Consider the following 22214-nt stretch of genomic DNA (forward strand, 5'->3'; position numbering starts at 1 on the left):
CGAACTCAAGTGCAAGAAGACGTAACTCCTAATGTTTGTGCCTAAAACGCCGCCCTTTTCTTATGCAAGCGACGAAGGAAGAGAGGAGAATCAAACAATAAACCTCATGCACAACTAAATGCCCTTGGACCATTTTGCAATCACATTTCCATCTTAGGCAGCAAAATTGCCGTCAAAACTTACAACATAACTTTTATTTATATTCTGTTAGCCACATTCATATAGTCAATAAGATCACATTGTTTCCCATATTCAGGAACAAATCATTACAATTACTTAAGAAAAGTTTCACGCTACATAAATACGAGTATTCGATGTTGATCAGCAACCACTTGGTGGTGCTTTTATTGGCGACGACAAAATCCCCCATCACACTATTAATCATAGTCTTGCGTTACGGAGCTGGTTCTTCAGCAGGGGCTGGACATATTCCCGATAGCCATCGGGCACAACTGACTCGTTAAGAGGATCTTTCCAAGCCTCCGCATAGAGACTCGGGTACACATTACCATCATAGCGGCCTAGAATTGAGCCGAGGTAGTGGTCGGTGAAATTAAATGCATCAACGAGGGCAATGGCATTGGGACGGAGCTACCATAAATAAAGATTTACGAGCTATTAGACGAGAGTCACCATTAAAGAACGAAATGTAGACTTAAAGCAAAGATGATTGGGCAAACCTGGGAATAAAGAGATCGAAGTTGATCATTTGCAAGTGAAGCTTGCTTTGCTGTGATGCTTCCAGTGGAGAGGAAATCACCCAAATGCTTGTGAATAGTGTATAAAGCATAGATGTTGCAGAGGATCTCCAGCTGTTTTTTCACCCCCTTCCCCGGTAAGTCTTGTTGGACTTTATTGATGAACCTATCATGAAAGAAAAAGAAGCAAGATTACCAAAGTGGAAATTAACTACGGGTCTTTCAGAATTAGATCCTGCCCGGCAGTACCCTTGCTGTCATTTCATTGAATTAGGAAATGAAGGTACATGTGCCACACACAGAGAGGAATTCAGAGCCAAAGAATTGAATTCAAGGCCAAAACATTTTAAACAAAATGATTGGACGAAACTTACTTGGAAACAACAATTAATTGGCAATGAGCTACTGCTGCCTCAGCTAAATTAGATGAGAGTTCTGCAAAGCCTGAAGCATTGGAAATGCATCAAAATTAATTAATATATCATAACGGAACAGCATGAGCTGTGAATGACCAAGAAGATTCATTGAAGTGAATAATTAGTATCTATCCAAGAGATTAAAATACAAACAACAAACTAAGGTCTCAGAAAGACTATAAAATGTCTACAATGTGTCCCATGTATAAAATTGTTCGTGAAATCCTTCCGTTTTCATCAGGTTAAAAAAAAAAAAAAAAAAAAAAAAAAAAACGTGAATAAAACAAGTGACAAACTCAGAATAGAGGCAAAAAATTTTAAAATAAATAAATAAAAACACAAACCTTCTTCTTGATTTGAAAACTTGCTAAGGTCCTGAGCACAGGCAATCGACATCCTAATAGCCCTTGCTTCAAATACCTCAAGTATCACACTAGGGTTCAACCAATCCTCAGCTGCATGCCAACATAAGTGTACATGCATATTACTAAAACAGAATCCGTGCTTTTATGCAATGTAAAATATAGCAAACTTGTGCGTGACAATGTGAAAGAGGTGAAGAAAGCTAACAGATTGGATATGGAAAAAAAAATACAACCGTTTTGAGCACTAGAACGACATTGGATCAAATGTTGAGCACGGCCCATATAAGTTGTGGTTCCAACTGGCTTTTTACCAGATGGTAGCTGAGCAACAGTCTTCATAAGAAACCTTGCAACCTAAAAGAGAAATTGTCAGGAATACTTCAGCACACAAAATATACATTCTGATAGCATCATGTTGAATCCACCACTGAATAAACCAAAAGTAAATTCCTCCAAATTACGACAGAATAAGAGATCTTAAACCTATTTCCAGAAAATTCAGGATGTAAAATTTTAAAAAGATGAAAACAAAATCACAAGCACAAGCACATTTTCTTAAGCAGTTAGGACAGTAGCAAAAGATGTGGCACAAGTGAGAGGCAAGTTACTGGGTCAAGACAGAAGCAGCTCTTAAATCATAGTAGAACAGGCAAGGAATAAGCAATAAGCAAAGTCAAAAGGCAAATAAAAGTCCAGTCTAACGAAAATAAGATCAGGGTTTCTTAATTCAAGTACCTGTAGAAGTAGAACAATGTTGTCTCCTTCATATGTACATGCTGGTACATAAACGGCAAATAATTCAGGAAGCCCACTGTTAGATAGATAACCATGGCCACCACATAATTTCCGGCATTCTTCAATGCCATCCTGTCAGGAAAATGAATAAATAAATAATGAGAGAGAGAGAGAGAGAGAGAGAGAGAGAGAGAGAGAGAGAGAGAGAGAGATAGAGAGTCTGTCAATTAGATAAGAAAGTTCCATATTTGTTGTCAAGTTGAAAAGCTTCACAGGCCTCCCAAAGAAAAAAAAAATGGAAAGGAAGCAAGGGCAGCAATAATCACGTACAGCAGTTGCAGAAGTGGTCAATGATTTCAGACCCGCAGTGCATGCATGAGCCTCAGGCAATGTCGAGAAATCATTAGCTTGCAACTTCTCTGTCACATCCGTGTATAGCCATTTCAACCACTCACCAACAAATCTAAAAGCATAGGCAGAAGCCAGCAAAGGGAAGAGCCTACTTTGCTGAGTCTTGTAATCAATGACCTAAAGCAAAACATGAACCAAAACTAGTAAATAAAACATCTTCATAAGAAACAAATAAAACCGGCATCTCTAAACTCATGGAGAGAATAAGAAAACTAATGAAACAATTTGCCATCGTACCTGCGTTTCAAGGCCACCATCTTGTGAACCAAATTGTCGACGAATGGCACTATACCTAGTAGCAATACATACTGCCCGTGATAAAGCAGAGGAAGCATCAGCTACAATCGTTTGCCGCACATAAACCATAGTTCCATACAGCAGCTGTCGTGGAACATTGGATTGTACGTATTTTCCTTCTCTTGTGACCTGTGAGACCCTGGCACATTTGAAAGAAACATCAGGATAGTCTTCCTATCTATCTAACTAAATAAGTAAAATAGGCAGTTAAAAATTTAAACATCAGAATGACATTTTGTCTATCATTAAGTATTACATACCTCATCAACATTTGTTCCCTTGGTATACGGACATGATCAAGTCTAAGAACACCATTGTCCATGGAGTTGTATGCCCCACTTCCAAATTTCATCCCAATATCGCCGACTATTATGCCTGGAAGTGGTAAGTGATCATCCAAGCTCCGAAGTTGGACAATGAAACCTAAAATCAGAATTTTATAATTAAATTCAATCAATCATTCATTTCATGATAGGAGTGTCAAAATAATATAAACTTGGTACTTACCATGCACTCCATGGTCTTGACCATCAGTAATAAGACGGGCATAAACAACAGCATGTGTAGCAGCCTTTCCTAAACCACCAGGCCACCACTATTCAAAACAATAAGGAAGAACAATAAGAACGTAACTTAGTCACTTTGACCATGTATGCATAAAGAACACTCTACATTATGGTTGAATATATAATATATCAATACTAAAGAAATGGTAACAAGAACAATTCTGCACAACAAACTTGTATTATCATGGATACTAAAATTTCACTCAATTCAAAAATAAGAAGATTAAGCAAAACACCATTATAGAAATAACTCACTTTGCTTGATGTGAGAGTAGGACTATTAATAACAAACTCGTCAGTCTTTGGATCGAAAGTTGCAGTGGTCTCCAGCCCTTGAACATTGGAGCCATGACCAAGTTCAGTCTGAGCATAGCAACCAATGATTTGCATTTTGTATGCCAGCGGCAACCACTTCTTTTGCTGCTCCTCAGTACCTGATCCTTTAATAGCAGGCACGAACATTCCCTGAAGAGAAGACAATAAAATTATGTTACACTAAAAACACATAGAGCACTTTATCATACATGAAAGTGCCCAAATCAATGTAAATAAATACCATAAAACAAATTTAATCCAAAAAGTAAAATGGCATGAAGAGGAGGAGTTGGAGCATACCCAGTGAAGGTCCGTGTACGCTGGTTGATCCACATAATGCCTTAACCAGTATGCCTCTTCCTCTGCAATAATAGTAGCACAGTTGAATTAATAAACCAAAACAAAAAAAAAATAGTAGTCTACGAAACGAGAACTCCCGTGTGGAGACATACCGGATAGCCGCAGCTCTGTGATCCGTTTCCAAGCATGAGCCGCTTTTTGCAGAGTGTTTTTAAACAAATCCTTCCTACTCAGCAATGTTCTGTTATCCTTTCTAAAGACCTGACAGTACAACAATTCCAATTAAACGAATCTAAATAAATATAAAATAATATTCACGGCCGAATTGCTTTCCGTGTCTTAATCATTGACCCCAGCCCAAGAAATACAACTGAAAACAACAAATCACAAGAAATTTTCAACAACTTTTTTGAAAGAAGGAAACTTTCAAACAATTCAACAAATTAACAATTTTCAACCGATCAAAAGAAAAACAATCACTCATCTGTTCATTAATTAATACACATTTACGAGCTTTTTCGACAACAAAGTAGAGCTAATGACATCTTTCTCAACAGTCAATTTAGAAAAGAAGAAAAAACTTGGCCTGCTACCTGAGAAGTAACGACTGAAATGCGAAGCACAAACTCTGAACCATTCAAATAATTGAATTTACCACAAATTGACAATTATGCCTATGCATCCTTGTGCGGCTTCGATCGCCACCAATTTCCCTCTCCACTAACAACTACCAATTCAACCCACTAACGCTATCGATCTATTTAAAAAACAATTGAATTTATCAGAAATGTTATGAAATTAGAACCAATTACCGGATCGCTAGCGACGAGGCGAGCAATTCGATCGGACACTTCCAAGGTGTGGCGAGAGCCAGCCCAGACGACTTTCATCTGGTCGACATCGAACTGCGCCTTGCTCCGCTCTTGCGCCAAATGATCCACCCCCTCCATTTTCACAGAAAGAGAAACCCTAGCAACCCAATCACTATGTCAATCGAAAATTCAGATTTCTGCTCTCTCTCCTTAGAGGAACCGATGAGAAGAATCGTCAACGTCCGTGAACAATCCACTGTATATATAAGAAAAACATGGGACGATTTGCTTTGGTTTCTAATTATTAATTCAATAAAAAAAAAATTTAATTTTTTAATTTAATTTACCCGACAGCTTTCACAACCATTAGGTAATGTTTGGACCCGATGTTACGTCATCGTTATGGATAAAAATTTCTTCCTTTTTGCTTTTGAATGAAAATGCATCTACAAAAATAATTGACATTTTAGGTCAAGGCCAATAGCCTCACGCGCTTACGATGAGTGGAGGGCTTTGGTCGAAGAACATCCGATGTCAAAGTTAGAATTTTAAGAAAAAAAAATGTTTGGAGAATTTAGAGAATTTTGCAAGAGGATTCAACTTAGATTTTTGGAGAAATTGAGTAGTATTTATAGGGATGTGGCCGGCCTCCTTTGAAGAGGTGGGAATCGGCTGCATTTAGTGGTTTTAGGGTGTAATTGCAAGATATTATGTCATCATAATATCTTGCAATCAATTAGAAAATCAATTAATTAATTTAGGTAATTAATCCTATTTTGAATGAATATTTGGAAGTTACCTTGTGGTGATGATTTGATGAGGATGGATAAAATAAATTTTGAATAAATATCTATTTTGATCATTTTTTACCTTGATTGAGTGGGCAAAGCACCTGAAACCATGAATGCAGATATGTGTTATCGCTATGGTTCAAAGGACCATTGGTCCCGTGTTTAGTGAGCTCCCCAGAAAGTTGTAGTTGAATATCATTCTTGTCGTAAGAAGTTTGAATCAAATTTTATGCAAGTGGATGAACCGAAGAGTACCAAGATGGAGGTTTTTGACTCTCAAGAGGTCGTTACCCCTATGGAAGATTAGAATCTTAGACATAAACTATTTTTCTAGTTGAAATTTAGACATTGAGGCTAAATTCCACCTAGTGGCCGAACCTCTTTGTGTTTTTGGTTAAATTTGAACAATTTTCATTTATGTTTGGATTATTTGTTGGTGATTTGTTTTCTGGATTTTAAGTTTTTAATTAATTACCATCCTTGAATACTTAAATTGTTTTGAATGGATATTTGTTTTCAAGAACTTTTATGCATGTGACCAATTCAAATTTATTTTTCATTCTAGGTTTAATTAGTGGGGAAGTTAGTTGTCTGGCAAATAGTGTAACCACGCACACCGTTTTGCGTGATCTATTTCACTAGCTTCATACCTAAGAATGCACCTCTGACAACCCTCTCAGGGCCATCCAACCTGATCGAAAGATACGGTAAGACACGTATAATTTTGTCCAATGGTACAATTTTGACCATTGCTGAGGCACTTTATTCTCCAGAACGTTGTTAAGTTTCAAGGACGTTAGAGATAATAATTACCACGCTGAAACTTATGTAGAAAATGAAGAATTTATATGCATAACTTCCTACGTATATGGTCAAAAGCATATTCTAGAGAAAATGGGTGCGCCCTACACCCTACATTTGTTTCACTAGATAGAAGGAACTGAGCAACCCGTCTTCTTCTTGTTTCAATCAATCATAATTGAATTCAACTGTTGGATGTCAAAAATGTTTCAATTTCATGAAAATATAGGAACGTGATTTTCAAGTAGGTTCGTAGCATAGTAAAACATGCCTTCAATTTTAGAGTTGAATTTTTAATCTTGATTATGATAATTAAAACATAATCTTGTTTTAATTATGAGATTATTAAGTACCCTAAATTAAGTATAAAAAAAGATTATATAAGTTCAAATAAATTTTTTTTTAACATTACTCGGGATCTCATTGCCCAAAATTTGATGTAATCTTCCTTATTCAGTCAGTAATATATCGATTTTTCATAAAAAAAAAAAAAAAAAACAAATTATAGCAATTTTGTACTGTTTTGTTAAATACAAGAAGATCAATAACAAGTGCGGAAATTGCTCTCTGTTTGATGTCACGGTGCTTCACCAAATTGTGAAGTGGCGGAGATGAGCCAGATCCAAATCGGCTTCCCCAAGAAGTGAAGAACCAACTTCCGATTTGGTGGTTATTAGTTGCAGAAAAGCAGCCATGAATCTCTTCACCAGAAACAGACCCACAACGCGACCATGGCCTCTCAGAAGACACTCCTCCTCCGCCTCCCCTCTCCTCTACCTGACCCTCCTCTTCTCCCTCCTCCTCTTCCTCTCCTACTTCTTCTCTCTCACTCCCGATTCCCTCTTCCTCAAGACCTCACTTTCCATTTCGCCAAATTGCCCCTCCTTTGGAGGACAAAAGTTCATCTGGTACGCTCCCCACAGTGGCTTCAGCAACCAGCTTACTGAGTTCAAGAACGCCCTTCTCATGGCCGCCATTCTGAACCGGACCTTGGTCGTCCCTCCAGTTCTCGATCACCACGCGGTTGCTCTCGGCAGTTGCCCAAAGTTTCGGGTTTTGAGCCCTGATGAGATCAGGATTTCGGTCTGGAATCATACGGTTGAGCTCATTCGTAGTGGGAGGTATGTGGGTTTTCCCCTGTTTCTCTTCCTTTTGGTCTAATCTGGGGCAAAATTGTAGAATTTTGGTGGAATTGGAATGTGGGTTTAATTGGGTTTCCTTTTATTTGTATGTTGATGGCTCCAAGTTTTGGATTTTGCTTGATCCATTATCTGGTTTGTAATATGATGCTGGAAAGGTATTCGATTCGATTTGATATTGGTAGGATTTCCGTGTGGGTTTATTGGGTTTGGTTTAGTTTTCTGTTAATGGTTGAGCAGAGATTTTGAGACTCAAAAAATATAATGCACCTCATTTGATATACGATGGCTGGATACTTCTTATGATTTGTTAAATAATTACGACTATGTTTCTCTCTTGTTTCAGGTATGTTTCCATGGCTGACATTGTTGATATATCATCATTAGTTTCTTCTTCGTTAGTTCGAGTCGTAGATTTCAGGGTTTTCTTATCCTCATGGTGCAATGTGAATGTAGATTTTACTTGCTACAACGAGTTGGATGCACGGGCCTCTGTGTTTGATAGACTACAGCAATGTAGGTCTCTGCTATCTGGGATGGATGGTGACACAAAGTGTTCATATGCTGTTAACGAAGACTGCAGAACTACCGTTTGGACATACCAAAATGGTAATGAGGACGGGGCATTGGATTCTTTCCAGCCGGATGAACAACTAAAGAGGAAAAAGAAAATTTCATATGTTAGGAAGCAGCGAGATGTATATAACACTCTTGGACCTGGTTCTGAAGCTGAATCGGCTATTCTGCTGGCATTTGGGAGTCTTTTCACTGCTCCTTACAAAGGTTCGCAGCTACACATTAGTATCCCTGAAGCTTCGAGTGATCGAAGGATACAAACGTTGATTGACAAGATTGAATTCCTTCGATTTGCCCCAGAAATCATAAGTGCAGGAAAGAAGTATGCTTATGATACTATAAAGGCTCCTTTTCTTTGTGCACAGCTCAGATTGCTAGACGGGCAGTTCAAGAACCACTGGAATGCTACTTTTTTGAAGCTAAAACAAACACTGGATGCTTTGACACAGAGCCCTCCCCCTATTCATATTTTTGTGATGACTGATCTTCCTGAAAGTAACTGGACAGGAACTTATTTGGGGGAATTGGTTGAAGATTTGCGTCAGTTTAAACTGTTCTTTCTGAAAGAAAAAGACGAGTTGATAATACAAACTGCTAAACAAATTGTGGATGCAAGTCATGGCTTGAAGCTTGGGACTGCCCCGAAGAATCATGATGGAACTGGTCAGTTTAAGAAGGTTTGCCCTCCAGGATTGCCTGATGTTCTTCTATACATAGAGCAAACAATTTGTAGTTGTGCTTCTCTTGGATTTGTTGGGACTGCAGGGTCAACTATTGCGGACATTATAGAATCGATGAGGAAGTTTGGTGTATGTTCTAGCTAATTTCTGATTACTTTGTGAAATGCCTAACGACATGAGAAATTCTAATTCAATGAGCTGTTCGAAAGCAACTATGGTTCAGAAGCATGCCTGAAACTGGTCCTTTTCTTCCACTATGAAAGCTACCTGAATCATAACTTAACGGCACCAGCAGGCTGTCTCGACAATCTAGGCAGGGTGCTGGAGAGCAAGGGATTTGTTGAACATGGTGGAATTCAGAAACGGTTGCAGTCTTGATGAAGGTAATGCACATCTCACGCTTCGGTTTTGAGAAGCAATTTGGAATCGTCACATCCCTATTCAGTTCAGTTTTGACTCGATAACTGTCTTCTTTTGGCTTGTCGATTGGTGCGTGGTGGTTCTTTGAGTCCAATATTTTGGTCATGCCATTAATTATAAAGACTCTTGTTCACTTTAGATGCATATTTGAAGTTCTTTTACCACAATTCAAATTTTCTTCTGTAATGTATAAATTTCTTGGAACATGATGGTTATCTGTATATCAACTCCAAAGTGCCATTAGGCTCGTCACCCCCAAAAAAATTTCTCTCGTGACTTCAGTTCATTTGCTCGCGCGCAGGAGACTATCCCTAGTTCATCGTTCAAGATATTGGAAGAAGGGTTACGTGAGCTGGATTTTCCAGTACGCCCGTTGTATGGTAATGCACTGAAATCCTTTTTTGTTGAATTTTCTGTTAATTGAATCTTTAACCGCATATCCAACCGTCCATTGCCTGATACATGTCATACATGGGGATTCTAATATTTCGCGTGAGCAGCAATCCAAGTTGAAGTTGCCCATCTTTGGCAAGAGCCAAATTCGTAACAAAATATGGACAGAACTTTTCCGCCCTTGACAAGTTTCAGTTGATTCAAAGGTGTGAACGCTTACCTACTGACCAGAATGTAACACACGAAATTGTTTCTTATTCTTTTGGTTAATAATATAAAACTTTCTGGGTGCCTTGTACAAATTTCCTTGTTCTTATTAATTTTACTGAGAAGCCGTGACCTTTGGTTTATATTTTTCCTCTGAGGAAACATAAGAATTAACAAGTTGTAGCATACTTAAACACAATAGGCGGTTTATTTGCACATAGTTTACTAATTCATGTGCTATAATACGCACACTTAAGTAAAATTTATTTGCACGTAGTTTCACTAAATATATGCACTTACTGTAGCATGAGCGGATTAATAATGCCATGCATTTTTGTGAAAGTCGCACTGAAAAATTAATCCTTTGAAGTTGCACTTTTCACCAGTTTTATATTAATAATAAAATATCCAAAACCAAATATATAGGGTAGTGAATTTACTAAATTGTCCTTCAACTTCAAAGTTTTATAAAATCTACATCGTAACTCCAAATTCGATTCCTTGCGCCCATGCATCAATAGCAACGAATACTGCAAAAATACACTAAGAGAATGGGTCAAATGTGTCACGATACAACGGTCAACGAAAGTCAAAATTCTCGCCTCTATGAGCATTTGGGTATAACTTTTTATATTAAAGTATCGTAAAATCAGGGACGGAGCCTAACAGTCTCCAGTATACAATTTTTCTCAGAAAAAATCTTATATGATTTTGTTTTGTTTTGTTTTATGTATTTTGCATACATAATGTTAATGACCTCTGTTTTTCTTTTATATTCTTGTTTTGTGGAAAGAAATAATGAGCCGTAATAATTTGGTCTAACCTGGTAGGTCAAATTTTGACCCAAAAAAAAAGAAGGGAGTTTTAACTAAACATTTCCAGTACTATTCACTTTTAACGAAAAACCATAATTTTGTATTTTCCTAGTACTATTCACTACACCTTTATATATCATTTTTCATTAAAACTAAAGTTTTTTTTGGACTTTTTGTTAGTTTTCCCAATAAAAAAAAAAAAAAAAGGCAGGTTGGATTTGCAAGATTACTGTCGAGTCTGATTCAAAGGAAACTATCCTTTGTTTGACAGGTTTCATTTTTAATGGCAGATGGGAGACTTTCCCTATTTTCCATGAAGTTATCAAAATGGAGGAAGAATTCCAAGTCTATTGCTGGTCATGGGTTTCTAGATCGGCTAATAGGGCGGCAGATTGGATGGTGTCCTTTAAAAATATGGAGATGAGCGTTTTTACTTGGGTCAACAGACATCTATCTTTGTTAGTGGATGTCCTCAACAAAGATGGCCTGCCCTGTTCACATTGAGCTTGTGTTTTGCTTTGGTATTGGTGGGGTGTTGCTGCTGGAGTTGTTGCATTAACCTCTTCTCCGTATCCTCCCAAGTACCTTGTTTCAGTTGTTGCTTGCCTTGTTTATGCTTTGTTAGCCTGTCGTGGGCTTTCCCTGTTATCTTTGGCTTTTGTCCTGGTAATGTTATTTCTATTTAACCAAAAAAAAAAACAAAAACAGCAGGCAGGTCAAATCGTTTCCTCCGCCACTGTTAATATTTAATATCAGCTACGACTACAAGAAAATAACATCCCAAGGCTTGGACCAAAACTTTTCAATACACTCAACTACTATGAAGAGGATTCTCTTCGGATCCACGTTGTGAGAATTCTAGGGATTCTCATATCCTAATCGTTCATCGTACATTTTACGGTCAGTTTTTATTAGATATTATTTGTGTTTAATTTTAAATAAAAAAATCAAATAATTTATGACTGTAAGATGCACGATAAATGATTAAGATATAAGAATCCTTAAGATCCCTACAATTTGAATCCGGATGAAATTCAAATCCCAAATACTATATCTGCTAATTACTAAAGCTTGCCAAAAATCCTTGACCTTGACTAAACACAATCAACAAGTTTTGGTCAAACTTTCAAAATATGGACAAATACATTTTGGATGCCGTTTGATTCCCTAAATTAAAAAAGTTGGAAACGAATATAAAATCGTTGTTTTCATGTTGGATAAGTACATTCTTTTTGGAGAAATTGGTGAGTGCAATGTTGAGAATGTGGCACCTATTACATGAATATGCTTTTGCCATGGAGAGTGGGTGAAATAATTTGCTTTTTCTCAACCATTGAGAAAGCACTTATTACATTTCTTCATGACATACCAAACCTCATTAAAGTTGTGTTGACTCTAAAAATTACTAAATCTATATGGTGTGCATGACGAGTAACAAAGAGCTAATTACGTCTTCTGGTGAATGTAGGCGTGCCAACTTACGACTGAGCTTGGTTGGCGAATAGAATGAATGTGATGGTCGTGTTGGACGCGCTGCTAATTTATGCGTACAAATGATCACGGCCGAGAAACTTCTCGCCTTGGTATGTGTTAGACACTTCTGGTGACAACTCACTCTGTTGAAAAAACTAATGAAATGATCTCTTTAATGAGAAGACCAAAGATGCTCCTCGGCCTTGAATAGATAACGAGCCAAATTCAAACCAGTGATGTTACTCTAAAGTAAAAATGCTCTACGATCGCTTGTAAAAATGTTTGATTGCCTTATTCATTCGAATTCAACACAGTACTGTTGATTCAAATTGAAGGTGTGTTAAGGAAGTTAGAATATTTAATAATTTCTTAGAATACAGGAGATTTGCGCAGAGCGAGATTTGGACGGCTTTTTTTTATTCAACAAAAAGTCTTGTATTTATAGGGTTGGATATTCACTTGGACCCGATGTTGTTCCAACCGTGGATCTTTAAATCAACTTCTGATGATAAAAGCAAAAATGGCCTTCTGACATATCACACATGTGGCTTAAGTGAATATTCCAAAAAGATCCACAATTGGAAGCTGTCTTTATTAATCCTTGCTTGCTGACCAACCGATTTTATCCTCTATTCAAAGGATAATCACCAAATCCCCAACGGCAGCATGCATGACCTTATGCTCCTTTTTAGGTGGCCTGACATTGCAAATGGAATTCTTGGCCGATTTGCTATCTATCCCAAACATGGAGAGGACCATTATAACCAATTCACCATGTTATCATGTTAATCCCACCTTGCTAATACAAATTCTAGTCTAGCAACGGAAGGTGAATCACAATATTATCTCTCAACAATAACCACAAATTATCCTAATCAAACGGTCTAGAACACCACTTATTCAACGGTCTCGACTACACATGATGATTGTTGAGCCAAAAATAATCAAGAAAACTATGGAGGCGATATGTGGATTTTTGGGTAAAAAAGATAAGATTACCCTCAAGGCATATCAGGAACTCCTATACGCGAGTAGCGGACAATAATCGCTTATGGCTCTGTTTCCTCCCTTAGGTAGGCCTTGGCTTTGTTGACCTTGACAGGGTGGCTTCTGGCCACCCCTACCATGCCTATTTTGGCGTTTTGGGCGTTTGTTTGCTTCAGGCACATGAGTCGCCCCAGTAGATCGAGTTTGATGATTCTTCATCAACAGTTGATTCTGCTTTTCAGTAATAAGTAAAACAGAGATCAAATCTGAAAACTTAGTGAACTTCTGAGCCCTATATTGTTGATGCAGGACAATATTAGTAGCAGAGAAGGTCGAATAGGTCTTCTTTAGAAGATCATCTTCGGTCAAGGTCTCGTTACAGAACTTGAGAAGTGATCGGACTCAACAAACTTCAGAATTATATTCATTTACAGACTTAAAGTCTTGGAAGTGCAAATGATGCCAGTCATGTCTTGCTTCAGGCAAGAAGGTGTCATTTTGGTGATCAAAACGATCAGCCAAAGCGATCCATAGTGCACGTAGATCCTCTTCAGCAAGGTACTCGGTTTCCAGGGCGTCATGAATATGTTTTCGGATGAAGATCATAGTAGTGGCTTTCTCAGCTTCGCCAACCGAGTTATCCGTCTCATCTTCAATGGCGGGATGCAAATTCTTTGTAGTGAGGTGGAGCTTCACATCTTGGACCCACTTGAGGTAGTTCCTTCCAAAGACCTCCAAAGCGGTAAAGTCGAGTTTGTTCAAATTTGACATGTTCCTATCACAGAATAGATGGACAATATGTGGTTAGTGTAATGGAGAAAAAATCAATCCATTCACATAAGAGTAGAACATTCAAGTTTTAATAGATATGTATTGGTTTAAATTTGCATGAAAAAACTTTATGTTTTCATGGGTGATGTTTTGAAGGAAAACTTTAGGTTTTCAAACAAGACATGTTTTTAGAAACTTCAGGTTTTGAAATAATTAAGCAGGTTCATATGTTCCTACAAACAAACACAAATATATATACAGAAAAATGCAACAAGAAAAATATGCAAATAGAGCTTCAGGAGTATGATTATAATTGAATTAATTATTTGGACTTAGGGCCAAATTTAAAGTGTGGGTGAAAAAATATAAAACCCAAAATTGTCTAAAAAAATAAACAATTAAACTCGAGGCCTAAAAAACATGGGGCAAAGCCCACTGGTGGGCTAAGCAAATTTGGAGCTATGCGGCCCAGGCCCTAAAATTGGGTGGAATAGGAAACGGGCCAAGTTAGGGCAAAGCCCTTATGCACATAGTTGGGCTGCAAGCGCAGGCCTAGATGGCAGAGGCCCAAATAGGGCGTCAATCGTGTGCATCGTGTACATTGATGCACCAACACAGAGGCTGGGATCAAGTGTGGTACGATGTAGGGAAAACACAGCAGCCACGCGGGCTGGGTTCTATTGCAGCGTGGGACACGGGAATACCGTGGCAAATGAGGGTTGGTGTTTGGGCCAATAAGAGCTCCAAAGCCCGAAGGGCTGATGCTCACCAAGAACAGGCCAAGCCCAAGTGGGCTGGGATTCAGACCAGACACCCTAGCACAAGCTGGGTGAATTCATTGGAGAATAAGACAGATGCCACCGCTTCAGACGGTCGTGTTATGGTGCAAAAATCATGGCAAAGAACCTTGGGTTCGACGACGACCCCTAAAATTAAATGGAGAGTAGAAGCTCTCAACGTTTTTAGAAACCTTAGGAAAATTAACTCGGATTTTCGAAGAAAAACCGATGAGATTCAAACGAATCTTAGTAAAAGAAAACTTATCGAGGGATGATCTGCAGGTCGTCGTGGTGATGATTCGAGGGCAAGGGTGGACTGCAGGCCATCCTGCAAGGGAGAATACACCATGGGAGGCGTCGGGTTTTCTGGGTTTCAGGCTAGGAGCCCATGGCTCCGGCTTTGTTGTCTTGTCAGGTCATTAGTTCGAAGAACCCAGATTGCGTTTTCAATTTTTTTTTTGCCTTTTTTTTTTTTTTTTCAATTAATTCAAGGCATAAATGATATATAATTTAATGCATAAACGGTTTTTTTTTTGTTTAATACATCAATATTTTTACACTAAGAGGAAGGGGAGTGCGGCTAAGCCACACAATGGGCAATCTAATTTGGTATCAAATTCGCTATCCACGAGATTCGAACATAAGACCTCTCATTTCCAAGTGAAGAGGAATACCACCAAACTGTAGTACTGAATGGCAATGCATGAGCAGTTATTTGACGCAATTCATGGCAATATCAAATTCACATAATTCAACAATTATGAATATAATGCATACACAGTTTGCGTAGAATCTAAAATTTGAAAAAGTTGGATCGTGCATTATGGTGAGTGTTCATGCTATCAGGGCTGTAAAAATATCGAGATAAAAACTATTGTTTTGGAAGAACCTGATTGCGTGATGATATGGATGAACTGGTTTGATGCAAAAAGCTTCCACGTCAGATTCCTAAGCGCAGCGGTATGAGCGTGCTAATTACATGTTGTGGCCTATATTTAACTGACAAGGGAAGGGGGCCGGCGGCACAGAGAGAGAATAAAGAGAGATAAGTTTGTAGAATTGTGTAGAAGAATGTGTGTGTTATTCCCCCACTATGTAGTACCTTTATTTATAGTAATAAGGGAGAGAATAAATCCTTTATCCCTAAGGAAGGACTACAAGTCCATATAGGAAAGAATAACTAGAATCAAATCTAATCTAGGATTTACACAATCACCTTTAAACTAGAAGTTTACAACAATTACATGGTTTTCGGTTAAATTCAAAATTTTGAAACCCTTATCATTAGTTTTTCTTAATTTAAATTCAATCTTTAAACTTATATCATGATTTAGATTTGCTCTTGAAACACATATTTAGAATTTAATGTGGGACCTATATGTGTTGCATATCATCAGACTAACATAATTTTTAACAAAAGTTAACCATGGAGACCCAATGGTGCACACTTGGTTAAATTTGAGGACCTCAATTAATAAATTTTTAGTTGCAAGTGACAATTTACCACAGTATTAGAATGATGTTGAATTCTTGCATAACGGCGTGAGTTCAAACTTCGTCGATCGCTAATCTAACATTTAACCTAACAAAATCTATCATTTGACAACAAAAAATATTAATAAATTTCTAGTTCAATGATGAATCATAAATTAAGATGAAGGTTTAGCGTAACCCCGTCAAAAAATATAAATTGGGGGTGCCGCCTCCTTTTCTTAGAAACAAAATCAATTTCCGATCACAAACCAACACAAGCTTAAGAGCAAGTTCACCCATGGGCTTTTACCATGGCTAGATCCCAAATCCAACCTAATAGTCACCTTCATCCATTTCCTCAAGCCATGATTGATGCAGCCTTGGGAGCAGCCATGTCGATTCTAGCCTAAGTCTGATGCATGGCAGTTATTATTCACAATGGATGAAGAGTTGCATAACCGCAACAACTTATTCTAAATTAATCTCATCCGTTGAATAATTAGTGAATAGTAACTGTCATGACAGTTAGTATTCACAATTGTTGAAGAGTGGCAAGACGAAACAGTTTACTATTAGGTAATAGTAACTACAACAAATCCACTCTTAGGCCCAAATCCTCCAAATTGGTGAAAATGCTTAAAAACCATTGGACTTTATTTTGAATATTATACTCGAATCATAAATAAGAAAATAATTCAAATTAAATGGACAAGCCAAACTTAGTAGGAAGTTTCTGAAAATAAAAGTTTCAAATAAAAGGAAGGAGCCAATCTACGACACAAGTGCTGATAAGCGCAGTGGCTGTCGTGGTGTGGGTGCGGTGGTGAGAGACAGTTATGAGAATGCCGTGGGTTCATATGCGATGGATGCTCCCAAGTCCAATTTCTGTTTTGGCAGCGGAGTTGTACCCATTGAAAGTGGGCCTCGAGCATGCGGTGGATGCTAGTCAGGTGAGTCGCTACAATCTTAATTATCGAGATGTATCTTTTTGGGGCGATGTCATTTTCTCATGATTAATGAGTTGTTTGTATGATGATTGTATTGTAATTATCTATTTTTTTCCAGCATGGGTGGCTGTTTTTCCTCCCTCAAGATTTTTCCTACGTGGTTTACCCGAGACGCGGTTTTGTTGGAGCCACGTTCTTTTCCATGCTCTCTGAACTAGTTCTTTTGATCTGTTATGAATGAAATTTTTTTACTACCTTAAAAAAATGGAAGTGTTATTGGCACTCCAAAAATTTCATAGCTTTTGGAATACTTATTTTGTCAAACTCTTATTTAGTTTAATGGAAAGGAAATGTTTGTTGTGAATTACTATTTAAAGTATGGTGTGTTTAATCAATAATAGAATCCAGGGAATAGAATAAACCTAAGAGAGAAGTGATCTAAGCGAGTTAGATCAGCGAGACATTATTTTTATGTTAATTCTTAAAACATTCCTAATCATAGGATTATCAACTGGGCATTAATAATCCGCTAAGGTAGTATGTGTCATGTCAACTTTACCAGGATAATGACTAGTCTCAAGTCATTATTGTTAGACACTAAGATAAACACATAAATGCTCAAAAGGTTGTTGAGTGCACTGAATAGCGATCAAGGAGAGTTCTCACATGCATTTCATGTAGGAACTCACAAGTTGCAATAATGCAAAATAATTTTTTGACTTGAGACAACACATTTGCTTTGTAACTACATGTGTATAACAAGGGATCTCTATCCTTCCATGGTGAAAGGAAAATACTCTAAGATATGGTTCGAGACTCTTTTGGCCCAAACATATAGATATAACTTAGGAAGAATGTTCCTAATCATGTTCACTAGAATCACATTGTGTTGTAGTTATAACTGAATAGAAGATATGAAATAAATTTCAACAACTCATGAGTATTGAATAGAGGGACCTAATTGTGTCGTGGTTGTAACTAAATATGTCCTCTAATCACTTCTACATAGTTTGGATGGCCATGACATACTGTTAAGTGTTATTCATGGTTTATGAAAGTCCTGAAGATTAGCAATCAATAATCTTCTTCATAGGAAGAATTGAAAGTTAAGTTTTAAATTATGATCGACTAGCAGGAGTTACAGTTGCCCGTTGCCTCGCTCATTGGAATCTAATGGCTCGTACACCATGTAAGGATGAGATTGAAGAAATGTAAATGAGATGGATATATACAATTAAATAGTTTAATTGGTACGGTTGATATTAATTGTGAAACACTATTCTATACGCAAGGGTTAACTTTCGAATGTCTACATAATCAAACATTAAGAGGACGAAAACAGAATATGCCAAAGATTTAATTAATTTTGACAAAAGATAATACAGCCCTAAAACCTAAAGACCAAATTATAAATTAAAATTACAAAAAAGACATTATTAAGGTAAATCCCAGACAGAGTTAGAACTCAAATCCAAACCAGACTGCACATTTCCAGTCTTGTATTAACATTAACCTGTAAAACCCCAAGGCACGGCGGCCCTCTAAACTGCGTGGATAGGGCTACTACCTGAATTCATGCTTGAATTGCCGGAACCTGGATTTGCATGGAAAGCAGACTGCCTAGACGACCCTTCAACCATTTTTAGCGTAAGCGAGGACGGACCAGAATGACCTAGAGGCTCCCCTAAACTCAGTTTTGACATGCCTACTAGCTCATCAACATTTATCGGGCTCTTTGAATGTATTGCCGTTGGCTTCAGAACCTCATGTTTATCCGTCATAGTGGGCTCGGTAGTGTATCCAGACCACAAGGGATAAGGAATCGGGAAAGGTGAGAAATAAGCAGGACATACCATTGGGTAATATGACTCTGAGGTATCGGGATTTGGAGCGGCCGGTTCTCCATCTGAGTTGGTGGAATCCATTGATTCGCATTCTTCATCCAAAGGTGGAGGAGCAGGCAATGGATTATTGCTTTGAGTTTCAGCTTCTGGATAGTTACCAGGTAAGAGGTCCAGTGGTTCCATTTGGGTTTCAACTGACTGCACAAATTTTTTCAAGATAGCATATGTAAATATCATATCAACAAAAAACGAGAGAATTATGCATTTCGATGCAGATTAATTAAAGTATGGACCTTCTAACCAGACAAATACTGCACTCAAATATCAAGAGACTCAAGACAGAAGTATAGGTTCTTTCTACACGCAATGGACATGACCTTTTAATTTAAAGAATCAAAATAAACAGTCAACACAAATTGGTGAGCACACCATACAGTGTTAACCATAGGACAGAAGAAGCTCAAAACAGTAAATAGTTCATGTTGCATGCTTGAATGTGAAACACATACGCTTACTGGTTATGCAAGACGGAAAAAATACTTACATCATCTGCTACAATATCAAAGAGGCTGGAACGTCTTTTTCTCCTTGACACATTAGTCTGCCTAATAAAATATTTCTGAGCATGGCTAGCCACTTGAGTAGGTGTTCTTGATATGACGTAATTGCGAGCTATTCCACGCCAATCACCTTTACCAAGCTTCTGCAGTCCGAGCAAAAACATCCTATGTTCCTCTTCAGTCCATGGAGTGCCTAAAAGAGAAAAAAGGAAAAACCAAATCAGTCAAGACAAAAAGGAAACCTTCGTTCAACTCCTTACATAAGATCCTTAGGTTTTCTTGAAAACATATAACGTTGATAATGACGCAAATATAAGAACAACTAACGAAGAATTTTTGTGTAACAAACAGACCATCTTCGAAAAACAACAGATAAATAGTATATAAATAACCGTATGTTTAGTCAAATGCCGGTTCAGACCACATGATCGAACATTCTGGAAAATATATTGCACTAAATCTGAAAGTTTCCAACGCCTCTAGTGCATATCAAGTGACCTCTCATACTCAGGTATCCTATTAAATGAAGTCCAAAATACCGGCGAGAGGAGGGTCACGTATCTGAAGCCCTTAAACTTAATGACTATACATTTGGCTATGGTAGCACCCTCGTAGTTGGGAGAACTTCTTAAAAAGATGCCTTTGGTTTCTGTTGCTGTTGCTGTTGCTGTTGCAAACTTGCACAATACTTAACTATTAACTGCCATAGTTCCTTCACCTACCAAAACTAGACTAGCTTCACCGGCGTTTGGCCCCCTCTAGAGAACCAAAATTCAGAGAGCTAATTATGCAGATGACATTTTACCGCATTGGCGGAAAGCATTAATATCAATTCAACCTGGTGCAGGTACGACCCCGATCCCCCTCCCACCTAACATTTAATAATTTAACCTACTATAATTAGCAAAAAAATTAATCCATTTTTGCTAATTGCAAAGCACCCTACTTTAAGTTAAACAGTAATAATAAAACAGTAAACTCCAAAACTATAATTACACTAATGCCAAAAATAATCAAACATAATATACAGAATCCAAATCAAATGTTTCCCCGAAAAGCATACCTTTTATGTTTAAACTAATTCAATTCCAACTCTAAACCCCATATAATTAATCAAAACATATATCAAAATAGAATCCAAGCATAAAACCACAAACCCAAATGATTTAAATCCAAAATTAAGCAAAATGAAAAAAGAAATTAATTCAAAGATTAAGATCATAAAATAAAAGTGAAAGTAAAAAATGAACCTTTTTTGCGTTCGCGGCTCGAAGACGATCCGGGCACGAAGTCCTCAGAGGCATAGCCGTCGGCAGTGGCATGGTCGTTGGTGGTGTCACCAGGAGAATCCGGATTGTTGGGGAGGAGACCCGAACCCGACCCGGCATAGTGAGTCAGATTGCCCATACTAGCGCTCTTTCTGATGGAGCCGTCGGTCAATCGTACACCGAAGAGCTTGACCCCTCGGTTCGGACACGTCCGCGAGTTGTGGCCATTGTGGCTGCAATGCGAGCACCTCCGAGTCATCGGTAACGCAGAAAATGGAATCGGATCGCGAGAGTTGGGTTGGTCGGATCGGAGGATCCGGATCACTTGATCCGAAAATAGAGAGGTGGGTTGGGGTCTGCGCGAGGATTGGGAGTTGGGTTTTGCGTCGATTTGCTGTTTCGTTTTGTGAATTCGTTTGCTTGTTCTTCTTCTCTTTCGGACCCTCGAGTTTCGCAGAGCAGAGGGGAGGGAGAGAGAGAGCAAGTAGATTGATGAGTAAAACACTATCTATGTATCGTGGCGTGGATAAAGAGGAGACTATATGCTGTGTCGCAGGATGGTTTTGGAAAAAAATTTCGAAATATCAATGGTTAGAGATCTAACTGATTTTTTCGACCTTGAAATCTAATATAAAATTTGTACCACTGTGTTTTAAAATAATTTCTACTTTAATTTTCATTTTATTATTATAATTTATGATAGTATAAAATCTTATCATTTTTTTATCTTATCATTAACATAAAATACTTACATAAAATTAATATAAATTGACGATCAGATGTTATTTATGTCTAAATTTCAACTAATACAAGATTTTACAAAAAGTTATCTACCCTCACATCTAGAATTAATATAATCACTATTAACCATCAGATATTACTTTTGTCACAATAAATTTCGACGTGTTAATACAAAATTTTACAAGAGATTGTCTACTCACGCATCTACACAAAAATTTGAAACGTGAAGTTCACACGTATGTTTTACCACTTTACGTTTAATGTAGGACAAATTAATTGGGAGACTATTTAGGAAAGAAACTTCATTGAGAACCGCCGATTGCATACATCAAATCTTGTTTTTTTTCTTATCTAATCCTTTTTGTCATTGTTGGCAAATTCGATGGCCCACCCAACTTGCAGACCAGTTTGACTTTTGACACATCAAAATGTTATCAAATCCCTTTAGTTGATTTGATTTTTTCCTTCTTTTTTTTTTTTTTTTTCCTTAACAATCGATAATATTTACACTGAAAAAAAAATTAAGAAGAAGACTAAACATCATAATGAACAAGTCATAATAATGTTGTTTCAATTCACTTTTAAAAATAGTCGAACCTAAAATTTCTCACGTAAAAGTGCAGAACAATACCAA

The 22214-nt window shown here is 37.6% G+C and overlaps 3 protein-coding genes and 1 pseudogene across 3 annotated transcripts; 1 reads left to right on the forward strand and 3 right to left on the reverse strand.

The window, feature by feature from the left end:
- Nucleotides 1-166: 166 nt before the first annotated feature.
- Nucleotides 167-5264, reverse strand: ACX1 (acyl-CoA oxidase 1). Its single transcript, XM_068460743.2, has 14 exons — nt 4916-5264; nt 4256-4364; nt 4104-4165; nt 3744-3953; nt 3430-3517; nt 3183-3345; nt 2863-3061; nt 2545-2742; nt 2215-2346; nt 1713-1833; nt 1459-1569; nt 1073-1142; nt 681-864; nt 167-591 (listed from the first exon to the last, which is right to left on the reverse strand). The coding sequence occupies exons 1-14, from the start codon at nt 5051-5053 to the stop codon at nt 382-384; spliced, it is 1995 nt and encodes a 664-aa protein (XP_068316844.2). The 5' UTR covers nt 5054-5264; the 3' UTR covers nt 167-381.
- A 1433-nt stretch (nt 5265-6697) lies between these two features.
- LOC137723053 (O-fucosyltransferase 30) lies at nt 6698-9489 on the forward strand. The gene is made up of 2 exons (XM_068462205.2): nt 6698-7628; nt 7993-9489. Exons 1-2 carry the CDS (start codon nt 7201-7203, stop codon nt 9044-9046), a joined length of 1482 nt encoding a protein of 493 aa, XP_068318306.2. The 5' UTR covers nt 6698-7200; the 3' UTR covers nt 9047-9489.
- Nucleotides 9490-13221: 3732 nt separating this feature from the next.
- On the reverse strand, nt 13222-13968 carry LOC148697341 (uncharacterized; annotated as a pseudogene).
- Nucleotides 13969-18502: 4534 nt separating this feature from the next.
- LOC137723314 (transcription factor KUA1) lies at nt 18503-21373 on the reverse strand. Its single transcript, XM_068462476.2, has 3 exons — nt 20822-21373; nt 19556-19764; nt 18503-19209 (listed from the first exon to the last, which is right to left on the reverse strand). The coding sequence occupies exons 1-3, from the start codon at nt 21096-21098 to the stop codon at nt 18709-18711; spliced, it is 987 nt and encodes a 328-aa protein (XP_068318577.2). The 5' UTR covers nt 21099-21373; the 3' UTR covers nt 18503-18708.
- Nucleotides 21374-22214: the final 841 nt, after the last annotated feature.

The sequence above is a fragment of the Pyrus communis genome, chromosome 4 (assembly GCF_041283825.1).
Source record: "Pyrus communis isolate YQ-2024b chromosome 4, ASM4128382v1, whole genome shotgun sequence".
In the NCBI taxonomy this organism is placed as follows: Eukaryota; Viridiplantae; Streptophyta; class Magnoliopsida; order Rosales; family Rosaceae; genus Pyrus; species Pyrus communis.

Bases quoted from the DNA above. Each gene is read 5' to 3' on its own strand.
- LOC137723314 (XM_068462476.2), bottom strand. From the start codon at position 21,098: ATGACTCGGAGGTGCTCGCATTGCAGCCACAATGGCCACAACTCGCGG. The intron at 19,765-20,821 runs GTTCATTTTTTA...TTTCTCTTTTAG, and splicing joins GAGCCGCGAACGCAAAAAAG to GCACTCCATGGACTGAAGAG. The intron at 19,210-19,555 runs GTAAGTATTTTT...AAATTTGTGCAG, and splicing joins TTGATATTGTAGCAGATGAT to TCAGTTGAAACCCAAATGGA.
- ACX1 (XM_068460743.2), bottom strand. From the start codon at position 5,053: ATGGAGGGGGTGGATCATTTGGCGCAAGAGCGGAGCAAGGCGCAGTTC. The intron at 2,743-2,862 runs GTACGATGGCAA...GTTTTGCTTTAG, and splicing joins ATGGTGGCCTTGAAACGCAG to GTCATTGATTACAAGACTCA. The intron at 1,570-1,712 runs GTTGTATTTTTT...GTTGGCATGCAG, and splicing joins TCGTTCTAGTGCTCAAAACG to CTGAGGATTGGTTGAACCCT.
- LOC137723053 (XM_068462205.2), top strand. From the start codon at position 7,201: ATGAATCTCTTCACCAGAAACAGACCCACAACGCGACCATGGCCTCTC. The intron at 7,629-7,992 runs GTATGTGGGTTT...CTCTTGTTTCAG, and splicing joins GAGCTCATTCGTAGTGGGAG to GTATGTTTCCATGGCTGACA.